The sequence below is a fragment of the Rhinatrema bivittatum genome, chromosome 10 (genome assembly GCF_901001135.1).
Source record: "Rhinatrema bivittatum chromosome 10, aRhiBiv1.1, whole genome shotgun sequence".
Classification (NCBI taxonomy): Eukaryota; Metazoa; Chordata; class Amphibia; order Gymnophiona; family Rhinatrematidae; genus Rhinatrema; species Rhinatrema bivittatum.
This window is the reverse complement of record NC_042624.1, coordinates 126,467,199-126,494,896: the sequence shown is the minus strand read 5'-3', so window position 1 is coordinate 126,494,896 and position 27,698 is coordinate 126,467,199. Positions and strand designations below refer to the sequence as shown.

At 48.9% G+C, this 27,698-nt stretch overlaps 2 protein-coding genes across 8 annotated transcripts in view; one reads left to right on the top strand and one right to left on the bottom strand.

Moving 5' to 3' along the window:
* The window catches only part of SZT2 (SZT2 subunit of KICSTOR complex), a 446,100-nt gene extending 435,241 nt beyond the window's left edge, over positions 1–10,859 (top strand). For all 4 annotated transcript variants that reach the window (XM_029618788.1, XM_029618789.1, XM_029618790.1 and 1 more), the window contains one exon: positions 10,098–10,859. In XM_029618788.1, coding sequence (XP_029474648.1) covers positions 10,098–10,241 — 144 coding nt within the window. In that variant the 3' untranslated portion in view covers positions 10,242–10,859. The remainder of the gene's footprint in view (positions 1–10,097) is intronic.
* A 1,256-nt stretch (positions 10,860–12,115) lies between these two features.
* The window catches only part of HYI (hydroxypyruvate isomerase (putative)), a 30,644-nt gene continuing 15,061 nt past the window's right edge, over positions 12,116–27,698 (bottom strand). For 3 of the 4 annotated variants that reach the window (XM_029618783.1, XM_029618785.1, XM_029618786.1), the window contains 5 exons: positions 27,019–27,097; positions 20,388–20,437; positions 19,219–19,288; positions 18,979–19,113; positions 12,116–12,930 (listed from right to left, as the gene is read on the bottom strand). In XM_029618783.1, the coding sequence (XP_029474643.1) occupies positions 12,845–12,930; positions 18,979–19,113; positions 19,219–19,288; positions 20,388–20,437; positions 27,019–27,097 (420 nt within the window). In that variant the 3' untranslated portion in view covers positions 12,116–12,844. Of the gene's footprint in view, positions 12,931–18,978; positions 19,114–19,218; positions 19,289–20,387; positions 20,438–20,466; positions 20,963–27,018; positions 27,098–27,698 lie in introns of those variants that run through there. The other variant, XM_029618784.1, reaches the window with a different exon arrangement.

Here is a 27,698-nt window from a genome sequence, read left to right as displayed (position 1 = left end):
CCACATTAAATTTCATCTGCCATTTGGATGCCCAATTTTCCAGTCTTACAAGGTCTTCCTACAATTTATCACAATCTGCTTGTGATTTAAATACTCTGAACAATTTTGTATCATCTGCAAATGTGATTACCTCACTCGTCGTAATTCTTTCCAGATCATTTATAAATATATTGAAAAGTAAGGGTCCCAATACAGATCCCTGAGGCACTCCATTGTCCACTCGCTTCCACTGAGAAAATTGTCCATTTACTCCTGCTTCCTGTTTCCTGTCTTTTAGCCAGTTTGCAATCCACAAAAGGACATCGCCGCCTATCCCAAGGCTTTTTACTTTTCCTAGAAGCCTCTCATGAGGAACTTTGTCAAACTCCTTCTGAAAATCCAAGTACACTACATCTACCGGTTCACCTTTATCCACATGTTTATTAACTCCTTCAAAAAAGTGAAGCAGATTTGTGAGGCAAGACTTGCCTTGGGTAAAGCCATGCTGACTTTGTTCCACTAAACCATCTCTTTCTATATGTTCTGTGATTTAGATATTTAGAACACTTTCCACTATTTTTCCTGGCACTGAAAGTCAGGCTAACCGGTCTGTAGTTTCCCGGATCACCCCTGGAGCCCTTTTTAAATATTGGGGTTACATTAGCTATCCTCCAGTCTTCAGGTACAATGGATGATTTTAATGATAGGTTACAAATTTTTACTAATAGGTCTGAAATTTCATATTTTTTAGTTCCTTCAGAACTCTGGGATGTATACCATCTGGTCCAGGTGATTTACTACTCTTCAGTTTGTCAATCAGGCCTACCACATCTTCTAGGTTCACCGTGATTTGGTTCAGTCCATCTGAATCATTACCCATGAAAACCTTCTTCATACGGGTACCTCCCCAACATCCTCTCAGTAAACACCGAAGCAAAGAAATCATTTAATCTTTCCGTGATGGCCTTATCTTCTAAGTGCCCCCTTAACCCCTCGATCATCTAACGGTCCAACTGACTCCCTCACAGGCCTTCTGCTTCGGATATATTTTTAAAAGTTTTTATTGTGAGTTTTTGCCTCTACGGCCAACTTCTCTTCAAATTCTCTCTTAGCCTGTCTTATCAATGTCTTACATTTAACTTGCCAACGTTTATGCTTTATCCTATTTTCTTCTGTTGGATCCTTCTTCCAATTTTTGAATGAAGATCTTTTGGCTAAAATAGCTTATTTCACCTCCCCTTTTAACCATGCCGGTAATCGTTTTGCCTTCTTTCCACCTTTCTTAATGTGTGGAATACATCTGGACTGTGCTTCTAGAATGGTATTTTTTTTAACAATGACCACGCCTCTTGCACACTTTTTACCTTTGTAGCTGCTCCTTTCAGTTTTTTTCTAACAATTTTTCTCATTTTATCAAAGTTTCCCTTTTGAAAGTTTAGCACGAGAGCCGTGGATTTGCTTACTGTCCCCCTTCCAGTCATTAATTCAAATTTGATCATATTATGATCACTATTGCCAAGCGGCCCCACCACCGTTACCTCTCTCATCAAGTCCTGTGCTCCACTGAGAATTAGATCTAAAATTGCTCCCTTTCCCGTCGGTTCCTGAACAAATTGCTCCATAAAGCTATCATTTATTCCATCCAGGAACGTTATCTCTCTAGTGTGACCCGATGATACATTTACCCAGTCAAATTGGGAAGCAGTCAGATCTCACTTCTTGCAATGCAGCATTGAGTTGGCAGAGCAATACTTGCTGAACACCTTTCAGGAGAGCCAAGTCCAGCACAGTGCATTTTATTTATTTATTGGTTTTATAAACCGTTGTTCAGTGTTTTATGCTTTGTGAACTGTTGTGATAGAACATTAATAGCAAAATACAAGACAAAAGATAAAATAAAATTATAAATATGTTAAAACCAAATAATTATTTCAAATAAGACAGTTTAAGTACAATAATGAGGTGAATAAGAGAAAATGATAAAATAAAATAATTAAAATGAGACTTAAAAAGTATAAAAATTAAAATAAAAAAGTAAAAAAAGATAAAGTACCTCAATATCAATGTTGGAGTTTCAGTACTGAGCTTGTTTCCTAAAGTTGTTAGAAATTTCTCAATGCCATCTTAATCCTACTCTATATCCTGGTATGCTGTCATAAAAAGCCGTGTTTTTAGATCTTTCTTAAAATTCTTTAAATTATCTTGTAATCGCAATTCGACAGGTAATGTGTTCCATAATTTAGGTCCTTCTATAGATATCGCCCTGGATCTGATGTCGCTTAAATGTGCCATGCGAATTGACGGGATTGTTAATGACCTCTTATTTGTAGATCTAAGGTTACGTTGGGGCGTATGTAAGTGATTCGCTGCGTTTAGCCACTGTGTTATCCTGCCGGTGAGAGAGTCTGCAGGGCTGGTGTCCAAAGATAGGAGCAAGGACAGTAGCAGCAGGGCCTTAGGGATCTCTTCTTCCCAGTCCAAAAAGAGCAAGTATAGGGACAGCTATGCAAAACTGCACCTACTACATAAACTGAAACCATTGCTGACTCATGAAGACTTCCGCATGGTCCTGCAAACCCTCATCTTCTCTAGCATAGACTACTGTAACTCTTTTATTAGGAGTACCTAACTGTCTGATTAAAAAAAAAAAAGCTACAACTTCTACAAAATGCTACAGCAAGGCTAACAGGATCAAGAAAATGTGATCACATCATGCACTCACTGATAGCTTTATATTGGTTTAGTGGTTACCTGTACAATCCCGATTGCACTACAAAGTATTAACACTAATACATACAACAAACCATTCTAGTAACCCAGGTTTCGCAGCCATAGGACTGCAACCATGCACACCACAGAGATCGCTAAGATCTCAGAATAAAGGATTATTAGCTGTGCCAACATCACTGAATACACATCTAACAAAAATAAGAGACTGTGTGTTTTCCATTGCTGGCCCAATACTATGGAACTCGCTACCCGAGGCACTATGACTGACCCCAGAAAAAAAGAAATTCCAACGTGAACTGAAAACATGGTTATTTAAAAATGCCCATAACATACCTTAAAACTTACCTGAAATCAGAGCAAACACCAATAAGGACAACTTAAAATTACCTGTGCTCAGAGCAAGCACCAACAAAGGTCAAAGACATTAATAAACTAACAATAGAACTAAACAGCCCATCACACCCCAACAATGCGAAAATAAAAATCTGAAACATATCTTCTCCCAGGACAAGCAGGATGGTAGTCCTCACATATGGGTGACTTCAATGGAAGGAGCCTATCACAGAAAACTTTCTGTCAAAGTTTGTAGAAACTTTTGACTTGCACACTGAGCATGCCCAGCATGCCATGATCCCTCAAGCCACAGGGGTCTCCCTTCAGTCTCTCTTTTTCTGCGCTGTAGTTTGCCTCGTGGTTAGGAGCTCTGTGAGACTTCTCACATAATTTTCCTCACGGAAAAATCTAAAATTCCTTCAGAAAAATATTCCTTCGAAGGGGTCTCCCATCGGTAAATATTTTTCTTCGATACAGTGAGTAATGCTCACTATTTCCGGTCGGTACCATTGATACTGTCACCACTGTTTTTCGGTGTCCGCAAACTGTCGATTGTTTTGGGACTCAACCTTTGCCATTATGGCAACAGGCTTCAGAAAATGTCCGGAGTGCCCCTGAACCATGTAGATAACCGACCCACATGTTTGTGTGCTGTGCCTCGGTTCGATTCACGACGTCTCTACTTGCCCAAAATGTGCCGAGATGACCCCAAAAGGTAGGCAGGCTCGCCTAGATAAAATGGAACCCTGTTCAAAATACAATTGGTTCCATCGACATCCAAACAATCATTGCCAGCAGGGGCATCGAAAAAAGTGATTATAAAAACCCGCCGGGAACAAACTCAGGGTAGCGGTGACCGTCCGTCCCCAACTCCATCGAAGTCATCGACAACATCTACCTCAGCGCTGGGAAAAGACCAGGCCGAGCACCAAGGAAAACCCCAACACTGTCACCGACGAGAATCCATGCCCAGTGCCGGCACCGACACCGCAGTGGCTTCGATGACCATCGAACCACTTGCGAAGAGGACACAGATAGCGGAGCCGAGTACACCCTCTACACCAGAACATCCAAGGCGATCTCCACTGATATTGGTGCCGGGTACTGTGCCCCCCACAGGGACCTATGGAGGAACCAGTTCCACCTAGCCTGCCACCCCCTATAGATGCTCTGTTCTCATCAGCTCTCAGGGAAGAACTGGACGGTTTTATCCACCAGGCAGTCCTCGATGCCCTCCGTGAACTACAGCCACAGGTGCTGGCCCCCATACCGGCACCACCACCAGAGCCATCGATGTTCACACCGTTGCTTACCAGGCTGGATACACTAATCGGTGCCCTACCGACACAACCTGGTCCACCGATGCCAAAGCAACATGTGCAGCCTCCGAAGGACCCAATTCCTATTCCCGGGTCATCAGATGAAGAAGGCACCGACTCCAGTCCATGGTCACCAATGCATCAACCGATGCCTGGACCATCAGAGCTCTCGGGACTGAGACGCCCACAATTTCCCTCGATGCCATTGGTGCCACAACAATTACCATCGATGCCATCGAAGGATCCATCGGTGCCTTTACGTCCTACAACACCAATCTTCCTTCCTCGTCCAGGACCTCAACCAGAGACCTTCTCAGACACCTGGAAGGACGTGTACACTGACTCTTCTACAGAAGATATTTTGTCAGAACCCTCTCCTCCAGAGGAAAGGAGGAAGTCTGTGTGGCTTACGATTCCTTCGAAACAGCCTCTCATATGTTGGCAATGGGAATCACTGCCAGGAGATGGGCATGGTTAAAAGCCTCAGACCTGGACAGACTGGCTGACTTACCTTGCACCGGTGAAAATTTATTTAGTGATAAAGTACAAGACGCAGTGGCTCAATTGAAAGACCACAATGAAACCCTGCGTCAACTATCTATGATCACTACAGAGGTCCCTTCTTCTACCAGACGGTCATCTAGAAAAGACCCTAAAAGCCATTTTATCGCCCACGCAGGTATTACCCACCTGTACCTCGTGGCCGAATAAACTAGGCCACCTCAGACAGGACAACCTTGGCAGCCTAAACCATCCAGACCTCAGCCTCCTCCACAAACAGGCCAAGCATCAGGGTTTTGAAGCAATTCCAGAGAACAGCAGCCCCTCCTCAAATCCAAATCTAAATTTGCCAGTGGGAGGTCGAGTTCATTGCTTTATAACCAATTGGGTCAACATCACCACAGACCAATGGGTTATTTCTATTATAACCCAGGGTTACCATCTAAACTTTCTTACGGTACACCGGGATTCACCGCCCAACCCACTGTGGATACACAAAGATCATACAACTCTTCTAGAGTCAGAATTGTCCACCCTTCTGGGCTCTCAGGATGGTGAGAGAAGGTCAGCCAAGATTGGAGGATGATTAGGGCTCAGTTTTGTAAACCAGCTGAGGGAAACAGAGGGATCCTCTGTGATGGCTTGACAGGAGAATTCATCTGGCACCTGACTGACGGCAAGGTCAGTAGTACTTTGGTAGGAGGAGACGCAAAGACTGGGTAAATCCTGCTTGTGATGGTCACTATGGCCATGCTACAGACTGAATAATACAGAGGCTTGCACCTGCCTTTAGGGGCCCATCCACACACAGACAAACTTCTCCTCTGTTTCCCAGATAAGAGTCATCTATGACTGAAGCTGCAACGGGAGTGTGACCAAAATTGGGGTGGAAAAAAATCAGCTGTGCTGTGACTGATAGCAAAAGAGGGATTCAGTATGAATCAGACCAAACTGTTCCCCGACCTCAGCAGGGCAGAGGATTTTACTCCTGCTATTTCCTCATTCCAAAGAAAGCAGGAGGCCTCCGCCCCATCTTAGACCTCCACATTTTTCTACAAAGAGAAAAATTCAGGATGGTGTCCTTAGGCACCATGCTTCCCCTTCTACAAACAGGAGATTGGCTCTGTTCTCTAGATCTTCAAGACGCTTATGCTCACATACCAATCTTCCCACCTCACCGCAAATACCTGCGTTTCCTAGTGGGACAACAACACTTTCAGTACCAGGTACTACTTTTCGGACTTACCTCGGCACTCCTGGTATTTACAAAGTGCCTAGCAGTGGCTGCGGCCCATCTACGCAAGAAACACATACACGTCTTTCCTTACCTGGATGACTGGCTCATCAAGAGCCAATCCAACCAAGGAGCTCTCGACGCTCTCAGTCTCACTGTCAATCTGCTTCACTCCTTGGGATTTCTGATCAAATACCAAAAATCCCACCTGATTCCATCTCGCCTCCTGCATTTCATCGGAGTAGAGTTGGATACCACCGTCAAAAAGGCCTTCCTGCCTATCGACCGTGCAGAGACACTCTCCAGATTCACTATATCTCTGTGCACAAAGAAAACAGCCTCAGCCCATCAGTTCTTAACGCTGCTGGGCCACATGGCTTCAACGGTCCATGTCACTCCTATGGCCAGGTTAGCCATGAGAATAACGCAATGGACTTTGAAATCTCAGTGGCTCCAAGCCATTGAACCACTGTCATCTCCAATTCATATAACCCACCAGTTACGTTTATCTCTTCTCTGGTGGACGAACATGAACAACTTGCTAACAGGTCTACCCTTCCAGCAACCAGTTCCGCAAGTAACTAACCACAGATGCATCCACCTTAGGTTGGGGAGCTCATGTGAACAAACTCAAGGTACTTGGACACAGCTCGAAGCAACATTTCAGATCAACTTCCTAGAGCTTCGAGCTATATGTTATGCTCTCTATGCGTTCAAGGACTGCCTTTCACACAAGACTGTTCTCATACAAACAGACAACACAGTTGCAATGTGGTACCTGAACAAACAGGGAGGCACAGGCTCTTATCTCCTCTGCCAAGAAGCTACGCAGATCTGGGACTGGGCCCTGACACATTCCATGTTTCTCCGGGCCACTTATCTGGCAGGCATACAAAACGTAGTAGCAGATCGCCTCAGCCGTCAGTTCCATCCCAAGTGGTCCCTGGATCCTCTGATAACATCCAGAATCTTCCAACACTGGGGTCAGCCAACAATAGACCTCTCTGCATCCAAATTGAATCACAAAATGGACAGATTCTGCTCCCTGCACAGGCAGCGAGACAAATTAGCCATGGGCGCCTTTGCTCATCCCTGGAACTCAGGCCTCCCATACGCGTATCCCGATACTGCTCATAGCCAAAACTCTCGTGAAGCTGCAACAAGACAAAGGGTCGATGATACTCTTAGCCCCATATTGGCCTCAACAAGTGTGGTTTCTCATACTTCTCGACCTCTCGATCAGAGAACCAATTCGCCTGGGCACAGCACCCATTCTCATAACTCAGAACCATTGTGCCATCCAAATCTTCAGACCCTGTCCCTCACAGCTTGGAGGGACACTGGGCATGATCCTCCAACTGCTCAACCTTTCAACTGATGTCTCTCAAGTGCTTGTAGCTTTACATAAGCCTTCCACAAGTAAATCATATCGGTCTACGTGGAATAGATTTACCACATGGTGCACGCAGAAAAGTCTCGACCCCTTTTCCTGCCCCACTGCATCTTTACTAGACTATCTCTGGCACCTTTCAGACTCTGGTCTCCAAACCTCTTCAGTGCGGGTACACCTGAGTGCCATCTCAGCGTACCACAAGGGAGTAGGGGATGCTCCACCAACAGCGCAATCCCTTGTGAGTAGATTTATGAAGGTTCTCTTACAACATAAGCCCCCTTTATGGCCATCGGTCACTGAATGGGACCTAAATGTAATACTTACAAGGCTCATGAGCTATCCGTTTGAGCCTATAGATTCCTGTGATGTAAAATTTCTTACATGGAAAGTTCTTTTCCTAGCTATTACATCGGCTCGAAGAATTAGTGAGTTGCCAAGCACTTGTCACATACTCACCCTATACAAGGTTCCTACATGACCGAGTGGTCCTCCGTACTCACCCTAAATTTCTTCCCAAGGTGGTTACAGATTTCCACTTGAATCAGTCTATAGTCTTGCCCACGTTCTTCCCAAGGCCTCACTTTCACCAGGGCAAGAGGGTTTTACACACCTTGGACTGTAAAAGTGCACTTGCATTTTACTTAGACGGCACTGCAGTCCATAGGAAATCCACCCAACTCTTTGTTTCTTTCGATAAAAACAAATCGAGAGTTGCAGTGGGCAAGCAGACTCTCTCCAATTGGCTAGCAGACTGCATCGAATTCTGCTATGAGGAAGCAGGCCTTCCTCTCCAGGGACGAGTAAAAGCGCACTCAGAGCAATGGCAACCTCAGTAGCACACTATCGTTCAGTACCGATTGCTGACATCTCCAGAGCTGCAACATGGAGCTCTCGTCACACATTTGCAGCTCATTACTGCCTGGACAAGGAAGGACGTCAAGACTCAGCCTTTGGCCAATCCGTCTTGAAGAACTTATTTCCAGTAAAATCCCAACTCCTTCCACATCCAACTGCTGTGATTTCAGGCTGCCTCATTCTTTCCAGCAGTACACCAGTTGTTGTGCCTGTTGCACAGGTTATGTGCTGTTGCTCCAATTAAAATATGACTTAGCCTCTAGCTTGCTAATCACCCACATGTGAGGACTACATCCTGCTTGTCCTGGGAGAAAGCAGAGTTGCTTACCTGTAACAGGTGTTCTCCCAGGACAGCAGGATGTAGTGCTCACGAAACCCACCCGCCACCCCACAGAGTTGGGTCTGATTACACTTTATTTTATTTTTCGCTCGCACTTATTGCTACAAACGAGACTGAAGGGAGACCCCTGTGGCTCGAGGGACCATGGCATGCTGGGCATGCTCAGTGGCTTCACTGTGCCAGTCAAGGTTTCTAGAAACTTTGACAGAAAGTTTTCCGTGTTAGGCTCCGTCCAGTGACGTCACCCGTATGCGAGGACTACATCCTGCTGTCCTGGGATAACACCTATCACAGGAAGCAACTCTGCTTTATAAACCACCAACCTCTTATCCCAGTACCTTTAGTTAAACACTAGCACACCCCCTAGACCGATATCTCACTTGATTACATTGAGTCAGTGTTCATGCACCCCCTAGACCGATATCTCACTTGATTACATTGAGTCAGTGTTCATGCACCCTCTAGACCGATATCTCACTTGATTACATTGAGTCAGTGTTCATGCACCCCCTAGACCGATATCTCACTTGATTACATTGAGTCAGTGTTCATGCACCCCCTAGACCGATATCTCACTTGATTACATTGAGTCAGTGTTCATGCACCCCCTAGACCGATATCTCACTTGATTACATTGAGTCAGTGTTCATGCACCCCCTAGACCGATATCTCACTTGATTACATTGAGTCAGTGTTCATGCACCCCCTAGACCGATATCTCACTTGATTACATTGAGTCAGTGTTCATACACCCCTAGACCGATATCTCACTTGATTACATTGAGTCAGTGTTCATACACCCCCTAGACCGATATCTCACTTGATTACATTGAGTCAGTGTTCATACACCCCCTAGACCGATATCTCACTTGATTACATTGAGTCAGTGTTCATACACCCCCTAGACCGATATCTCACTTGATTACATTGAGTCAGTGTTCATGCTTATGTTATGTGATTACATTGTCACTGTATGTGTCCTGCCATAGAGTCAGTGTTCATGCTTATGTTATGTGATTACATTGTCACTGTATGTGTCCTGCCATAATATGTATGTTACGTTGTAAACCACTGTGATATTTATTTGGAATGATGGTATATAAAAAAGTAGGATTTGGGGGAGAAACAGGGACAGCAGCAGCAAAGCCCTGGGAGATCTTTTCCTTGAGAAGCAGGGAGAGCCACAGCAAGGCTGAAGGGGCCACTTCTCCCAAAGCAAGTTTAGCTTTGTGTGAGCTGGGAAGGTTCTGAATCACAGACTCTTCATCGGTTAATAAACGAGAACCGCCAAGTCTAAAAGGAAAAATCTTTATTTTACTAAAGAAACGCAGAAGTAGTTCATCCTGTCTCTGTCTAGTAACTGGTGGGGAGCGTGTGCCGTTTAATCTGAACGCTCTTCCTTTTCTCTGGCAGAGTCTGAGGGTCGTGTTCCGTGAGCCCTTCCCAGTGCAGCCTCAGAACTGCGAGAGTCCCTTACCTCAGCTGGTGTCTACCTACCATCACCTGGAATCTGTCATCAACGCTGCCTGCTTCAACCTGTGGACTGGCCTGCTGTAGGCACAATGCATGCCCTCAAGCATCTGCTGCTGTGCAGCCGTCTTCTCTTCAGCTATCCAACAAATGCTGTGTCTGCTGCCAGGATCCTGTGCCGGCAGCAGCTGGGACCAGAGGCTTTGTGGAAATGGTTTCTACTGGTGCTTGCAACCACTATCATTTCATTGCTATGTGGCTCCCAAAGGATTACTTTCTGGCAGCTGACTGGTGTGCGAGGGAATCTTACAGCACATCTCTGCACCACCAGTCTCTAAAGCATGAAACGTCTGCAACGCCAGGCTAAACTGGAGGAAGCAGAGGCACTGCTGCTACCGGAGCTTTCTCAGGCTCCTCAGAGCCCCGCTGATCTCTTCCCACACGCAGAGGTCCTGAGTGCTGCTACGTAATACGGGTGAACTCTGCACCTGACAGCAGTGATGACTGAAGAACAAACTTAATTTTATAATTTTGGGCTTTGATTCTAATACCAAATGGAGGTAAATAGTGAGAGACTGTACATAGGGAAAGGTGCTTGTAAATAAGAAAGCTCTTATCTTTCTGAATTATTGAATAAAGAGAGCTCAACAGCTAGAGCTGAAAATAATTCTTATTTGCTTCACTAAAAGATCAATCAAAAATCAATTGTGTCAGTGATTCGTTTTTATTAAACCCCATCAACTCTAAAACCCAAACTCAGCCTCCAAATACCCGGCCTCTGCCCCAACCTCCCTTTCTAATCTGCACATGGCCATGCCAGCATCCCAGCCGCACCTATTCTCTGCCCCAGCCTCCCTTTCCAAAACACTCAGGGCTGCATCAGCATCCCACCCGCACAGCCTCTGCACTAGCGTCTCTCCAAAACACAGCTGGCCTCTACCTCAGCATCCCACCCCACACATGGCCTCTTCCCCAATCTCCCTTTCCAACCCAACCTCTGCCCCAACACCCCTTTCCAAAACACACAGACTCTGCACCAGCATCCCACCCACAAGACCTCTGACCCAGTATCCCTCTCCAACCTCCATGTGGCCTCTACCCCACCCACAACCTCCGCCCCATCAACAGAAAACTACCATAAATTATATCAACTCTGCCCCAAGTGCTACCTGTAATAATGCTCTAGACCTCAAATGATCTCTAGCTTCCTCTTCTTCAGATGTGGTCCCTCATCACAAGTGGAAATAAGGGGCGAGTGAGACCTCAGTGGTGAGTAAATTAATGGAATCCCTACTAGGACAGAGAATAGTGCACTTTCTGGAATCCAGTGGTTTTGGCAGACAAATATAAAATTGTTTGATAGGGTGAGCAGAGAGTTAGATTAGGGGAGAGCATTAGCTGTAATGTACTTGGATTTTAGTAACATCTTTGAGACAGTTCTGCATAGCACTGCTGCTACTAATAATTTTCTAAACATGGGCAGCGTTGTGCAAATACCCATAAAACACAGACCCTACTCCATGGAGCTTACTATCTAGTCAACACAAACATACATGACAAATAAGCTAGGGGAGATGTATTTATTGTAGAGAAGTGTTTAGAATTTAAAAGTAGTCTCAAAAAAGCGAGTTGTTAAACTGGACTGGAATATGGCCAGAGAAGGGAGCTTAATCACGAACGGGCCGAGGCAGTAAAGTGCACTCAGGCCGAGCACACTGTTAGCCCCCGGTTGGACGTGCGTTTTCCACGCGCTATTTTTACCCCTTATACAGTGAGGTAATAGCGCGTGAAAAACGTGTGGTCAACCACCCCCCCGAAACTAATAGCGCCCGCAACATGCAAATGCACATTGATGGCCCTGTTAGTCCCGCGTGATCCAGAAAGTAAAATGTGCAGCCAAGCCACACATTTTACTTTCAGAAATTAGCACCTACCCAAAGGTAGGTGTTAAGTTCAGCCAGCACCGGGAAAGTGCACAGAAAAGCAGAAAAAACTGCTTTTCTGTGCACCCTCCGACTTAATATCATGGCGATATTAAGTCGGAGGCCCCAAAAGTAAAAAATAATTAAAAATCTGCCCGCGGCCCATCTGTCAGATGAATTCTCCTGTGGAGCCATCACCGAGGATCTCGGTGCTTCCCTCAGCTGGTTCACAGCTGAGCCCTAGTCATCCTGCGGTCCTGGCTGACCTCCTCTCACCCTCCTGTGCTGACCCATCCTGACCCCCTCTCTTGCTGATTTTTTCCACACTCCCTTTGACTCTTATCTGGGAAACAGAGGAGACGTTTGTCTGTGTGTGGACGGGCCCCTAAAGGCAGGTGCAAGCCTCTGTGTGTCACCTTACACGTTAGCCCTTCTTTGCTTACAAAAAAATGTTTTATGGTGCTTGACAGTAACAACAGAGGTGGTGGTAAGCAGGATCCACTGTAAGACACCCCAAAGGTGGCAGCGGCTGCTGCTACGGTCTGGGTTATTCTCCTCACAGCAATTACATCTGGGTGTATGAAGTCCCTCCTGCCTGGCTCAGCCATTGCAATCACTGTGTGGCTATTGTGCAATGGCCAGGACTGCCACCCCCTCCCCCGTGCCTGAACGCCGGCCCCATTACATTTCTTTCTGACATAATTTGTTTTCCTTGGTAAATGCTGCATGGGCTCAAGGTCCAGCACAGTCCCAGCCTTTGCCCCTGGATCAGCTCTGACCGATGTCATCTTCACGCAGGAGGCCCCGGCTCTTCCAGTACAATTGCAGCCAGCAGAGGCCTTCAGCTGTGTCCCCTGCAATGACAAAAGCCAGAGCCCATGAAGCCCTAGTTACTTAGCTCCCTAAGTCCAGAAGCTGACACCTTCCCTCCACTTCAGCTGAAGGAAGACACAAGCTTGGGCCCTAGCCCTGTTCCTTTACATTCATCACATTTCAGCACTGAGCCAGAGGGCATAACCTTTATAAAACTGCAGCCATGGGACTTGTATGCTGCTGAAAATCTAGCACAGCCCAGAATTTGGTGCTCGCTCTTCACAGGCATTCAGAAATTCTTCTCCCCTCTCAGGAAATCTAGCACTGAAGCACCTGTATCCCTGCCAGCTCTAAATCCTCTCAGCCCGCTGGTAGGGCTTTCCTGAAGCCAACATGAGGCATCCACTTAACTCAAGAAGTGAGGCTCTGTTTTGTTCTCTGCTGTGAATTTACTGCGCAGAGGAATCTTGGACCTGGGCCAAGTGCTGAGCTCCTGGCATCCTTCCACCCTCCAGTGCTTAAGAAGTGCTCAATGTGTAGCACACGGCAGCAGTAACCATGGGCATTGCAGAGCAGAAGCTTAGTTATTGCAGAAATTCTCACTACCTCCTCAAACAGCATGGTGGATACTCCCTGTGCAGCCAGAGTGATAGCCCAGGCCTTGACTCATGCAACCTTTGCTCTGTCCTACCTCTATGAGCACTTCTCCAGTTAATTCAGTATAATTATAGGCTACTTAGAGGGCAACAAATCGCTTTAGCTTTCAGGTAACCAAAACATAAATTAGCCTAGGTTTAAATCAAATGTATATAACTATACATACTAATGAGTTATTCTGGATCACTTCAAAGCAAGGTCTCAAGGACCAGTTCCAAAACTCATGCACATACCCTGTTTCCCCGAAAATAAGACCTAGTAGAGGTTTTGCTGAATTGCTAAATATAAGACCTCCCCCGAAAGTAAGACCTAGCAAAGTTTTTATTTGGGAGCAAGCCCGTCGCACAGAACGCCAGAGCATGCAGCTGTGATTGTTTTACCCTGCAGGATTCACAGTTAGTTGTCATCACAAACCAGCATAACCAGACAACTATTCAGAATATGATAAATGTTCATTTTTTGGTTCAACAATATATGTGAATTCTTCTTCATGGAAAAATAAGACATCCCCTGAAAATAAGGCCTAGTGCATCTTTGGTAGCAAAAATTAATATAAGACACTGTCTTATTTTCAGGGAAACACGGTCTGTCCCAGTCCGCAGATGAAAACCGTGCACTTTATCAGAACTCAGCAAGAAAGGCTTCTTCTTGACGGTTGCCTGAGCTAAGAGAAAGGACAGGTCCTCTTCTAATGTACGTCTCCACAGTCAGAATGAATGGGACATAACTTAAGTCTATTTGCTGCAGACGGATAAGCTCATCGTCTGATGCCTGTATCTACCCTGGCTCCTCCCCTCCAAGAGGCTGTTTGCAGACCTCCTCTATCATCATACACGTTTTCTCCACATAAGAAAACGGCTCCACTTGAGAGAAATATGCACACATGCAAATCTTGTGACCTCTTGGAAGTAGTAGAGACTAGCACAACAAGGAAGGCTATCTAAAAAAAAAAGGCATGAGGGTAACAAAGTGGATTAGAAGCCAAGAATGGCCAAGCAGAAACCTTTATTCTAGGGAGACATTTCTTTTTATCAAGCCCAACTCTGGCGGAGTTTCACCCCCTACATTGTCATTGGGTATTTTAGCCCGAGGCAGCCCCAAACAACATATATATCAACAATAATTGAAACTATGATTTTGATTACTTTGTCAATTATTGTTGAGATATATATGTTTGTATATTTTAGCCCTGAGGCAGCCCCAATGTAGGGGGCGAAACTCGGCCAGAGTCGGGGTTGATAAAAAGAAATGTCTCTCCCTAGAATAAAGGTTTCTGATCAGACAGGCTTGGCTTCTAATCCACGTTGTTGCCCTTAAAGACAAGAACTCATTTCTTATTAACCCCAAAAAGAACAGGCGCTTCATCTACCAAAAAATGTCTTGTGTAAGCAGAACATTAGTTGTAGGAAAGTGAGAAAGCTGGCGGAAGCAGATTAAAATGGCCTATGCAAACAATTCTGGGACAAATGCTACAGAAAAGACAAGATGAAATGTTAGAAGTCTTAGCAGCCACAGGGCCAGGTCTGTCTGTCAAGCTGTAATGCGAGACAAACAGCGCCCTCCAGACTGCCCTTGTTTCCAGTTTATTGACCAGGACACTTCCAGCGGAGACAACTGCACTTGGGCTGTAGATCCTTGACATATCGCGCCCCAACTGCTCAAACTGGCATCTGTGGATATTACCACCCAGTCCAGAACCTCCAAATCCACTCCCTTCCCTAAACTGGACCTGGATTCCTCCAGGAGTGGTAACGGCAGCTGCAACTCCTCCAACAAATTGCTACAGCTGCAGCAGAGTGTCCTGCACTTCCACCCGTTTGCCAGGTGTAGCACAATGGGATACCACGAAGGCGTCTTTAGGGGTAGAGAAAATTCTAAAGCATAGCCTTCCCTTATTACTTCCAACACCCACTGGTCCAAAGTGATTCTAGTCCACTCCTCATAAAACCAGGATAATTTTCCCCTGACCGCCACCTGGAAGGAGTGGACCAGCCTGCCTTCATTGGATGGGCTTTGCACCTCTGGAGACCTGTTCAACACTCTCTCTGGCTGGTGTATGGGTCCCTCAAAAGGTCTGATGCCTTCCTGAACCCTGCTTCTAGGTAGAGCCTGAAGAACCTCTGCTGGAGCAAAATCTCCTCATTTCACAGAAGCAAGCGCAAGGCAGGATGGTCTTAGTTTCCTTATTTTCGGGCAACCTATTCCCTTTAGAATCTGCCAAATGCTTCATCAGCTTCTCTAATTTTCCCCCAACTATAACCTTCCTTTGAAGGGGAGATTACAAAGCTGTGCAGACCAACCATCTGCTGAGCAATTACGTAGCCACAGAAGCCTTCGTGCGGCTACCGCAGACACCATATTCCCAGCCAAAGTGCGAAGCATATCATAGAGGGCATCTGCCACGTAGGCCACCCCTGCTTCCAACCGAGCTTCCTGGCAGGCTCCACAGAGGATTCCACTGCCTTCACCTGCACATTATGCAGCCCTAAGGCTCAGAGCCGAGACTTCAGCTCTTCAACAGGATCTCCAGCTTCCAGTCCTAGGCAGCCTTCATGGTCGCCGACCCTGCCATAGAAATTGTTGTCGTCTTTGTAACCGCTGACACCACTGCATCCACTTTCGGCGGTTTCCACAGGTCTAACATGTCCTCCGGCAGGGAATACAACCTGGACATAGCCCTGGACACCTTCAAACCAACTTCTGGGGAAATCCCACTCCCAGTCAATCAGCTTCTTTACCTGCTTTGGCAAAGGGAATGCCCTTGGAGGTCCACACAGTCCCTCCAACACTTGCTTCATCCCTTCACTGGAATCCTCCTGTGCTCCTCCAGAACCTGAGAGATGAGGCCGCAATTCCTCCTTACAGAATAACCTGACCACCCTCGGGTCATCCCTTCTGCCAGAGGGACCTCGTCCGCATCTGGGTCCCCCAGCAGATCAGTCACCAGATCCATACCCTGACCAGAATGCTGGTCCACCAGCGGATCAGCACCATCCGCATCCTTGGAGGAAAGATTCTCCCCTCGCAATCAATCCAGACGCAACAAACGCAAAATGGCCCCCATCCTTGGGAGGCGCCTCAGCCCGAGCCTTCTTAGCCTTGCCTCGCATCATCTGAAAAGTTGGCCTCTTTGGCGCCAGCTCCTGCCTGGTGAAATAGGCCTCGTGCATTGATAAAACAAAATCAGTGGACAATCTGCAGCAGTCTCCCTGCTCCATGGGTGCTGGGTCCTCCTCAAGGTCCCTGATGCACAGGAGAAAGCAGGGGAAGGGAGTCCCTGCCTTCGTCATCCATGTCAGGACTCCTGCCAGGTGGAGCTAAAATGGCCGCCGTCTCTTTCACCCCCCGGGGTCTCCTGCACAGGATCTGCAGCACGTGTGCACCTCTGCACCCTGAGCCTTATAGCGAGGCTCCCTTACCTCCAGAGACACAGGCAGGGCAGAGAAGGGCTGCACTGAGGCGAGAGCGCCTTCCCCCGCAGGCCCAACAGGCTTTCCCACGCTCAGCATAAGACGGCACCGACAGAGAAATAATAAACAGGCCTCACAGCTTCTCAGCTTTTTTTAAGAAACAGCCTGCTGAGCCACACAGAACAGTAAAAGCAAATGAAAATACTACTTTCCTGGTTCTGGGAGCTCCAGGACGCTGCAGTTGGTCAGCCTGGGTGAGAGGAACTCAGGAGGAGCGAGGGAACCTACCAGCTAACAACTCCTCTCCATTACGCTTACCATTTCGATGGATAATTGGTGGCTGCTGATCCTGGGAAGATTCGTAGTCACCACTACTTAGCTGGATAAACTGAATATCTCCCTCTAAATCTCTGGCTATAGATTAAGACACACCATAATGGGGGCGAGTCAAAAAGGGAAGTTTTGTCTTACCAATCTTTCAGATTTGTTTGAAGGTGCAAATAACCATGTGGATAAGGATTGCGTACCAGAAGAGAACTGGAGAAATGTCCTTACTCTTGGAATTCACAGCAGAGTTTCCCGTCGATCCCTTGCCTTTCCCACCCGTCGGTTCTGAGGGATTCCTTCCTAACATGACAAAGACTGGAGGTGACATCTCCTCCTCATTGCCAGAGAGCTTTCTGAACAGGGCACTCTGCATCGGTCTCAACAGTGAAGGAAGTTCAGAGTCACAGGTTCTCAAGCCAAAATGCAAGGCAGGAGTATGAGAGGAGTCCCTGTGCTTGAGGATTAACATCCTCTGTCCGAGAGATGTCTTCAGATGCAAGGAGCTCCATCTCAGCTCCCGCATCCTCAAGGTTGGAAGTCTGCGGCTTCCGTCCTTCTACTCTTTCCTCTCTGCGAGGGCCTGAATTTGCTTGGCATGTCAAGTCCTTAGGGGTCCAGCAGGATGAAAAGACCCCCACAAGGGTTCAGATCCAAGAAGGGAGCAGGCCATGTGGTCCCACAGACCAAACTTCCAGGTCTGATTGCGAGGATCTACTAAGCCCAACTAGCACGGGGCTCCAAAGTATTCAAAATGGCACCCACGGAGCCTTGCAGCCCTCTCTGAGCTGTCAGGCGCACACAAGGACAAGGAGGTGCTCAGTTGTATGCAAACCTCTCTTCCATGGCCGGGCCCCCTTCAGTTCCCAGGGCTTTAGGCATCTCTGGGAACCATTTGCCAGCACAAGGCCTGCCCCCTCTGGGTCCCACTCTTATTCTCTCTCTCTTGAACCTGAAAGAACCAATAGTAACAGCCGACTTCCACCTGCATTCACTGCCTCCATGGGATGCCCAGGCTGAAGTAAAACAAGAAGCTTTATGGAAACAATGGAGAGAGCTGTAGCACCGTCTTCCCACAGGAAGCAGCAAAGATGAGAGCAGTGCTCCAGAGCCCAGAATCCTGTAAACTGCACAAACTGAGCCTATCAGAGGTCAAGGCAGCAGGAAAACATGCCCCACACGCAGTGGGCTCACCTCGTGGAGAAACTGAGCCTATCAAAGAGGTCAAGGCAGCAGGAAAACATGCCCCACACGCAGTGGGCTCACCTCGTGGAGAAACTGAGCCTATCAAAGAGGTCAAGGCAGCAGAAAAACATGCCCCACACTCAGTGGGCTCACCTCGTGGAGAAACTGAGCCTATCAAAGAGGTCAAGGCAGCAGAAAAACATGCCCCACACGCAGTGGGCTCACCTCGTGGAGAAACTGAGCCTATCAAAGAGGTCAAGGCAGCAGGAAAACATGCCCCACACGCAGTGGGCTCACCTCGTGGAGAAACTGAGCCTATCAAAGAGGTCAAGGCAGCAGGAAAACATGCCCCACACGCAGTGGGCTCACCTCGTGGAGAAACTGAGCCTATCAAAGAGGTCAAGGCAGCAGAAAAACATGCCCCACACGCAGTGGGCTCACCTCGTGGAGAAACTGAGCCTATCAAAGAGGTCAAGGCAGCAGAAAAACATGCCCCACACTCAGTGGGCTCACCTCGTGGAGAGTACTCGCAGCCCACAAATCCCTCATAGTCCAGTTTCTCCAAGAGATGAAACAGGTAAGTAAAATTCAGCTCCCCAGGACTGTCGGGTTCATCTCTGTTTGGTACCTGTGCTATCTGGATGTGACCTGAAGAAGAAAGGAAGAGCATCGCCATTAATGGGAAATACTGAGAAATGTCCAAAATAAGGAGAGGCCTTCTCCCTCCCCCATGATGTTACAGCCAGTACTCACCAATGAGTGGGAAGTAGCTTTGTATGTTATTTGTAAGGTTACCATCCATGATCTGCCAGTGAAAAATGTCCTAAAAATACGTCAGCAACAGTCAGTTCATTTTGCACAGGCACAAACTAATTACCTAATATTATCACTGGTTTCTATCCCAGAGCTTTGGCAGCACATGTGCTGTGCAGGAATAAAGACATTCAATGCTGCTCAGCTGGAGCAGAGCACGAGCTGCGTGGGAACGTAAACACGGCAGTGACGCAGGCCCAGAGCACGAGCCGCGTGGGAACGTAAACACGGCAGCGACGCAGGCCCAGAGCACGAGCCGCGTGGGAACGTAAACACGGCAGCGATGCAGGTCCAGAGCACGAGCCGCGTGGGAATGTAAACACTGCAGTGATGCAAGCCCAGAGCATGAGCCGCGTGGGAACGTAAACACGGCAGCGACGCAGGCCCAGAGCATGAGCCGCGTGGGAACGTAAACACGGCAGCGACGCAGGCCCAGAGCATGAGCCGCGTGGGAACGTAAACACGGCAGCAACGCAGGCCCAGAGCACGAGCCACGTGGGAATGTAAACACTGCAGTGATGCAAGCCCAGAGCACGAGCCGCGTGGGAATGTAAACACTGCAGTGACGCAAGCCCAGAGCACGAGCCGCGTGGGAACGTAAACACGGCAGCGACGCAGGCCCAGAGCATGAGTCGCGTGGGAACGTAAACACGGCAGCGACGCAGGCCCAGAGCATGAGCCGCGTGGGAACGTAAACACGGCAGCGACGCAGGCCCAGAGCACGAGCCGCGTGGGAATGTAAACACTGCAGTGCCCAGAGCACGAGCTGCGTGGGAACGTAAACACTGCAGCGATGCAGGCCCAGAGCACGAGCTGCGTGGGAACGTAAACACGGCAGCGACGCAGGCCCAGAGCACGAGCTGCGTGGGAATGTAAACACTGCAGTGCCCAGAGCACGAGCTGCGTGGGAATGTAAACACTGCAGTGCCCAGAGCACGAGTTGCGTGGGAATGTAAACACTGCAGTGCCCAGAGCACGAGCTGCGTGGGAATGTAAACACTGCAGCGATGCAGGCCCAGAGCATGTACTACACGAGACTTTTAGTATTGTAGTGATACACACCCAAAGAGCATTTGGAGCAGAGCAAAGGTTATGATGATAATACTCACCATCTGGAGCTTCAGGTTTGGACTTCCAACCTTCTGCAGAATATTGACAGCTTGAATCCAAAAAGTAAACACAGAGACATCAAAGAGGACTGGATCATTTTACTCCCACAGCCCCAGCCATGCCAGAGCCCACCCAGGCTCCCACAGCCTTCATATTTTGATAGTATGGTGGATTTAATTACTCATCTCTCCAACCCATGCTCAAGGCAAGGTACAATACAGATACTACTGCTGCTGCTTATTTCTACATCGCTACATAAAATACGCAGCACTGTACAAACACACAAAGAACAACCCATGCTCTATAGAGCTTACAATCTAATAATACAAACATACAGGACAAGAGAATTGGGGCACTTCATAAGATACGATGGTTAGAAAAGAAAAGAAAAAGAAAGTTAGCTCCCGGTACGTACCCGGATCAGTCCAGACACCTGGGTTTTGCCTCCGCGCCAGTAGATGGAGACAGAGCAAGATTTTACGGGCTCGACCACATATAGCAGGGTGCCACCCACAGCCTCTCAGTCTTACTCTGTCTCCAGCAGATGGTGCAGAAGCCACAGCCTCTGGGATCCCTAAGGGAGAAAGTTTTAGTCAGTCAGGATCTTATTCTGGGTGTTTTGTTACTTTCTTCGAGGTCTTTTTAAATTTCAAAAGAAAAAAATAAAAAAGAAGACGACGACGACAGTCCCTCGTCATCATGGGAGCCTCCCGGGGGGTGGAAGGTTCTGAGGGGACCATCCCCCCCTGGTCGAGGCCGCTGCTAAGGGTCGAGGACCCGGCCCTTTTCTGGTTAGCAGCGAGGGGGTGACACCGGGGAGCCCAGTTCACTCACCCCTTCTGGAGCCAGGAGTCCAGTACCAGGGACAGCGACGGCAAGTAAAAAAAAATAAATTTTTTTTTACTTTCGGGTCCGTGCGCGCCGACTCTCCGCTACCTCGTTCGCGGGTTCTCTCTTGGGCTGTACCTTAGTTTAATTTTTCTGGTGTCAGTCGGGGGGGGGGGGGGAAGATGCCCCGGGGGTCTTCTTGCCGCGCAAAGGTATCTGCTCCAACTGCGTGCCGGGCGGTGAGGGGCCGTCCGATTCCGGTCAGAGGGGCCGGGTTCGGACGCCGCGTTTGCCGGCGTGCGCTGGGCCAAGTGCTACGGGCAGTGCAGAGCTGTTCCCACTCAGTGCGGGAACGGCGGCCATTTTAGGTTCTTTTCGGGAGGCCACACGGTCAGCTATAGGGGATGGCCCGATGCCTCCCGCGCTTTCCCCACAGCAGCAGCCGTCCGGGGGGGGGGGGGGGCACTCCGGAGGGGGCTGCCTCTCCCTCGCAGGAGGATAGCCCAGGGGAGGCATCATCTTTTTCGTCAGACTTTGTGCTACTGCTGCACAAAGTCCTGAAACACAAAGTCCTTAAAGCCAAGAAGGCAGGGAAGAAGTTGGCTCCTGAGGGGCTGGGTCTGCAGCCGAAGTCCCAGAAGCGGCGGAAAAGGGATAGGTCCCGGAGGGACTCGGACCCGCTCAAGGACAAACGACCGTTGCGGTCTGCCCCTCAGGAGTCGGACACAGAGTCCACATCTCAGGATGAAACGGATCCACTCGTAAGGCCCCTGGGGGTGGGGGCCGATGAGGGATGAGGCGGATGGGGAGGTGCCGGCTCAGCCTGGTACCGGCAAAGGAGCTCCAGCAGTGGAAGGTGACGACCTGAAGATGGTACAGCTCTTTAAGAAGGATGAGCTGGCACCGCTCATCCCGGCCATTCTTCAGGAGCTCGGCTTAGATGCTCCCCCGGTGGAGTCCTGGCCGGGAACCAAAATGGATCCGGTTTTGTTGGGCCTCAGAGGTCAGACGGTGGCCTTCCCGTTCCATTTCTCGGCTTCGGACCTCCTATTCTGGGAATGGGACACTCCGGATTTGGGCCTGAAGGTTAGTAAGGCCATGGACAAGCTATATCCTCTCCCAAAGGACGCTTTGGAGCTTCAACTACCTAGAGTGGACGCAGCGGTGTCGGCCGTGACTAAGAGGTCAACGATTCCAGTCAAGGGGGCTACTGCTCTTAAGGACGTACAGGACAGGAAACTGGAGCTTCAACTTAAGAAGGTTTTTGAGGTCTCTGCTCTGGGCGTCCGCGCAGCGATCTGTAGCAATTTTGCTTTGCGGGCGGGCCTATGCTGGGCTCAGCAACTCCAAGCCAATGCCGATCTCTCAGAAGAAGAAGCTGCTCAAGCGAATCATTTGGAGGCGGTGATCGCTTACAGCGCGGATGCGCTGTATGACCTTTTGCGCACGTCGGCCAGATCCCTGGCCTCTGTGGTTTCCGCGCGCCGTCTCCTTTGGCTTCGGAATTGGGCGGCGGATGGTTCTTCCAAGGCCCACCTTGGCTCCCTTCCGTTCAAGGGAAAGTTGTTGTTTGGCAAGCAGTTGTATGATCTGATGCAATCCCTCGGAGAAAACAAGGCTTATAAAACTGCCTGAGGACAGACCTAGGCCTCGGAGTTCCTTTTCCAATAGGACCCAGTTCCGGGGGGAACAGGAAGTCTCGTCCAGCAAGGTCTTCAGGGTCGTCTTACCGTCCAAGCTCGTCCCAGCAGTCGTCTTGGCCTCAGTCCTTTCGTGGCAGAAGATTTGGGAAACAAAGTGGCCCTCCATCGGGAACGGGGGCTAAGACTTCCCAATGAAAATCGTCCGGTCCATTCCTCTCTGCAGGTTCCTCACCCGGTGCCAAACGTGGGAGCCAGACTGGCGCTATTTGTCGAGGAATGGACCAAAATAACGTCGGACCAGTGGGTCCTCACCGTGATAAGTCAAGGTTACGCTTTAGATTTTGTACAGTATCCTACAGACAAGTTCCTCGTCTCACCTTGCGAGTACCAGGAGAAGCGAGTGGCGGTGCAGGGAACCCTACAGCGCCTGCAGGACTTGGGAGCGATAATCCCCGTGCCTCCCGAGCAACAACGCAAAGGCCAATACTCCATTTACTTCATAGTCCCCAAAAAGGAGGGGACATTCAGTCCAATATTAGACTTGAAGAGGATCAACAGGTGTCTTCGGATACCGAGCTTCAAAATGGAGACGATTCGGTCGGTTGTCGCCTCAGTTCGGCCAGGCGAATTCCTGGCCTTTCTGGATCTCACAGAAGCATATCTCCATATAGGCATTCATCCATCTTACCAGAGGTTTCTCATGTTCTGCATTCTGGGCAGGCACTATCAATTCCGAGCTCTCCCTTTCGGCCTCGCTACCGCTCCTCGCACATTCACCAAGGTGATGGTGGTGGTGGCGGCACAGCTCCGGAGAGAGGGTTTCCTGGTGCACCCCTACTTGGACGATTGGCTGATTCGGGCGAAGTCAGAGTTGCAGTGTCAGACGGCGGTCACCAGGGTCCTTCAGCTCTTGCGCTCTCTCGGATGGGTGGTCAACCTTGCCAAGAGTCGTTTCACTCCTATTCAGTCCTTGGAGTTTCTGGGAGCGCTGTTCGACACAAGACAGGGCAAAGTGTTTCTCACCAAGGAACGAGTGGTCAAGCTACAGGGTCAGGTGTCCCTACAGATGCCTCAGGTATGAGATTACCTAAAGGTCTTGGGTTCCATGGCGTCCACGCTAGCTTTGATTCCCTGTGCCTTCGCTCATCTGCGTCCTTTGCAATCAGCATTGCTGTCCCGCTGGAGGCCGGTGTCAGAACAAATCTATCTACCGCTTCCGCTCACGGACCAGGCGAGAGCCAGTCTTCACTGGTGGCTGGTATCGGATCATCTGACGTGTGGCGTGTCCCTTGTCATGCCCGACTGGACAGTAGTCACCACGGACGCCAGTCTCTACGGATGGGGAGCGGTCTGTCTTGGACGTTCGGTGCAGGGACAGTGGTCAAGGGCACAATCTCAGTGGTCCATCAATTGCTTGGAAACCAGGGCGGTGGCTCTGGCTCTGCAATCCTTCCTCCTGCTTATTCGGGGGAAGACTGTCAGAGTCTTGTCGGACAATGCAACTACAGTGGCATACATCAATCGCCAGGGCGGAACAAGGAGTTGGGTGGCACCAGGACAACCGCTCCCAGAGCCTTTAACCGACACAGGGTTTGGAGCACCACCTGTTGCTTTGCCAGAGACCTGCAAGGAGACACCAGGAACAGATCCCATAGCGAGCGAGCAAAATCCAAAGCGTAAGTGTTCTATGATTTCTAGAACCCTCTGGTCTGAAGTTATCTGGACCCATTCCTTGCGAAACAGGGAGAGACTACCCCCGATCTCTGGAACGGGCCGGCGCATCTTCATTGGGGAGCCTTGTTGGCGGAGAATCCTTGGGAGGATCCGTCGCGAGGAGGCAGTCTACCACGAAAGGAATGAGCCCAAGCCTGTGACCTTGCCTACGACTGCCAAGGAGCAAAGGACGGGCCCCTACCTGTACGAAAACGGCGTTGACCCCTAAAACGACCCCGAGACGCACTGAAGGGGCGAGAAGACCTGGACCTGTCCTCAGGGAGCTTATTAACCTTGTTATCCCCTAAGGACTTAATAAGTTGCTCCAGATCATCCCCAAACAAAAGCTTTCCTTTAAAAGGGAAGGAACCCAGCTGAGACTTAGAGACATCAACCGACCAATTACGGAGCCAAAGAAGCCTCCTCGCTGAAACTGCCGGAGACATCGTGCGTGCCGAGGTACATAGAAGATCATACAAAGCATCCGCTGTATAAGCCACCGCTGCCTCCATGCAGTCCGCCTGTTCCGCCTCCGCTGGAGGCAGCGCCTGAGCCGTGAGCAATTGCTGAACCCATCTAAGGGTAGCTCTCAGCATGAGGCTACTACAGATGGCAGCCTGCACTCCGAGCGCTGATACTTCAAAAATCCGTTTGAGGAGAACCTCCAGCTTCCTATCCTGGAGATCCTTGAAAGCTGCCCCTCCCGTCACCAGAATCGTTGTGTGCTTGGCAATGGCCGAAACGGCTGCGTCCACCTTAGGGATCTTAAGAAGATCTAAGAACTCATCCGGCAGTGGGTAAAGCCTTTCCATGGCCCTACTAACCCGTAGGTTGGCTTCAGGAGCATCCCATTCCCAGGTCATAAGCTGTAATAGCATCGGGTGAAAAGGAAAGGTTCTAGGAGGAGCCCGAAGACCCGACAAAACAGGATCCCCTGAAGAAACATCCGCCACCTGCTGTGGTGCCTGACTATCCAGTTCTGCTAGCACATGCGGAATCAAAGGGTCCAGCTCCTCCCTACGAAATAACCGGAGCACCCGCGGGTCATACCCTTCAATCTGAGCGATTTATCCACGTCATCGCTCGTGTCTACCAGGGAGGGGTCCGGTAGTGCAAGCCCAGGAGGAGTGGAAGGTATCGGTACCTCCGCGTCAGGGGTTGGACGGGGTAGTAGGATTCTAGGAGCCACCTGATCCTCCGCAGGCCTAGGGATCTTTGCAGGAGGAGCATACTGCAAATCTAAGTCTGTCTCTGCTTCCATGTAAGCTTTGTGCAGTAATAAATAAACTGTGAAGAAAACAGGTCACGGGAACTTCCTCTGGATCCTTCACCGGAGCCGCCCCTGGAAGTGATATCTGAATCTTCTGCTTGTGCCCAAATGCAGAGGCAAGCCCCAGGATCTGCTAGATGAAGAGGGTCGCTTCCTCTTTGCCTGTCCAGGCTTGTGCCATGGATATTCTGAAAGCCAGACCGGGAACCAGAGCGCGCCTTCCTAGAGAGCTGCTTAGCTAAATAGGCCTCATGCATCAAAAGAATGAAATCTGTGGGAAAGGGCCGAAGAGGCTCAGAAACAGGGCTAACAGGGAAATCCTCACGTCAAAGCCCCCTTGCTCCTCCACTGAGCCTAAAAACGGTGGAGACAACCTCAGGAGGAATCTCCCGCCCCCTTCACCGGTGCAGAAAGGGGAGCCCGTCCCTGTTTTGGTTTTTCAGTGCAGCAGATCCACTTGATGTCCCTTCTCTGTACCTGCTAGCAGGGATGCAAAACCCAGGAGTCTAATCTGCCTACGTACAGGGAAAGAGAGAGATTAGTGAGGTGCTGCAGAGTGAAGGCTCTTGGAGGTGAGAAAGAGGAGCTTGAACCTTATATGGGAGCAGATAGGGAGTCAATACAGTGACTTCAGAAGTGGGGTTATATCGGTTTAGCGACTCTGGTGAAAGTCACGCCACTGAATTTAGGACCGGTTGCAGTGGAGAGAGATGGCTTGCTGGGACACTTGTGACGAGCAGGAGAAGATGAGAGACTGGATACGATGTCTGGTAATGTGATCAGAAAGGAAGGGACCGATTTTGGCAACGTTCTAGAGAAAGAAACAGCAAGTTTTAGCAGCGTTTTGGATATGTATAGAGAAGGAGAGAAAGGAGTTGTAGAGGACTCCAAGGTTACGGGCTGATGGGACCGGCGTGACGACAGTGTTATCAGAAATAGAGGAAAGAGGTGATGTGGGCTTGGAGGGTAAAGATGAGGAGCTCTGACTTGGCCATGTTTAAAGTGGCAGTGGACACCCAGGCAGCAATGTCAGACAAGCAGGCTGATATCCGGGACAATAAATATAGCCCTGGCATGGCAGATCTATGGCTCCAACCATCTACAGTCTCTCATTTTACATTTCCAGACCAAGCCAAGCTCTCATAAGAAGATTTGGAGACATGGAGCTGTTCTTACCATGCTGTGGGGTGTTCAGATAATACTGGGGATCAGTAATACGACTGTTAATTGGTTCCAGTAGTCCAATGATGTTCTCCTGCAAATAAATAAATAATAAATATCAAATGGAGAAATTACTTACTTGATAATTTCTTTTTCCTTAGTGTAGACAGATGGACTCAGGACCAATGGGTATAGTGTACTCGTGCTAGCAGTTGGAGACGGATCAGATTTCAATCTGACGTCAGCCCTAGTACATTTACCCCTGCAGGAAGTGCAGTGCTTCAATATTCTCCTCAAAAAGCAATTGTGGATATATGTATGACTGAATAATTTGATTAACTTTATAACTTAATTAATTTGAACTGGTTGAATTGGTTATAGCTGGAGACCACCAGTGCCCTCAACCGAGAAACGTCAACACCCGGCAGGATGGGTGTTCTAGTTGGAGAAAGGCATGGCTTACCCGTGAATCATTTGCTGTCTGTGATGTCACTCCAGGATTCCATGTTTAACGGCAACCATGGGTGGGATGCTGAGTCCATCTGTCTACACTAAGGAAAACGAAATTATCAGGTAAGTAATTTCTCCATTTCCTAGCGTGTAGCGGATGGACTCAGGACCAATGGGATGTATAAAAGCTACTCCCGAACCAGGTGAGAGGCTGCCTGCTCTCGCAAATGCTGTGTCCTCTCGAG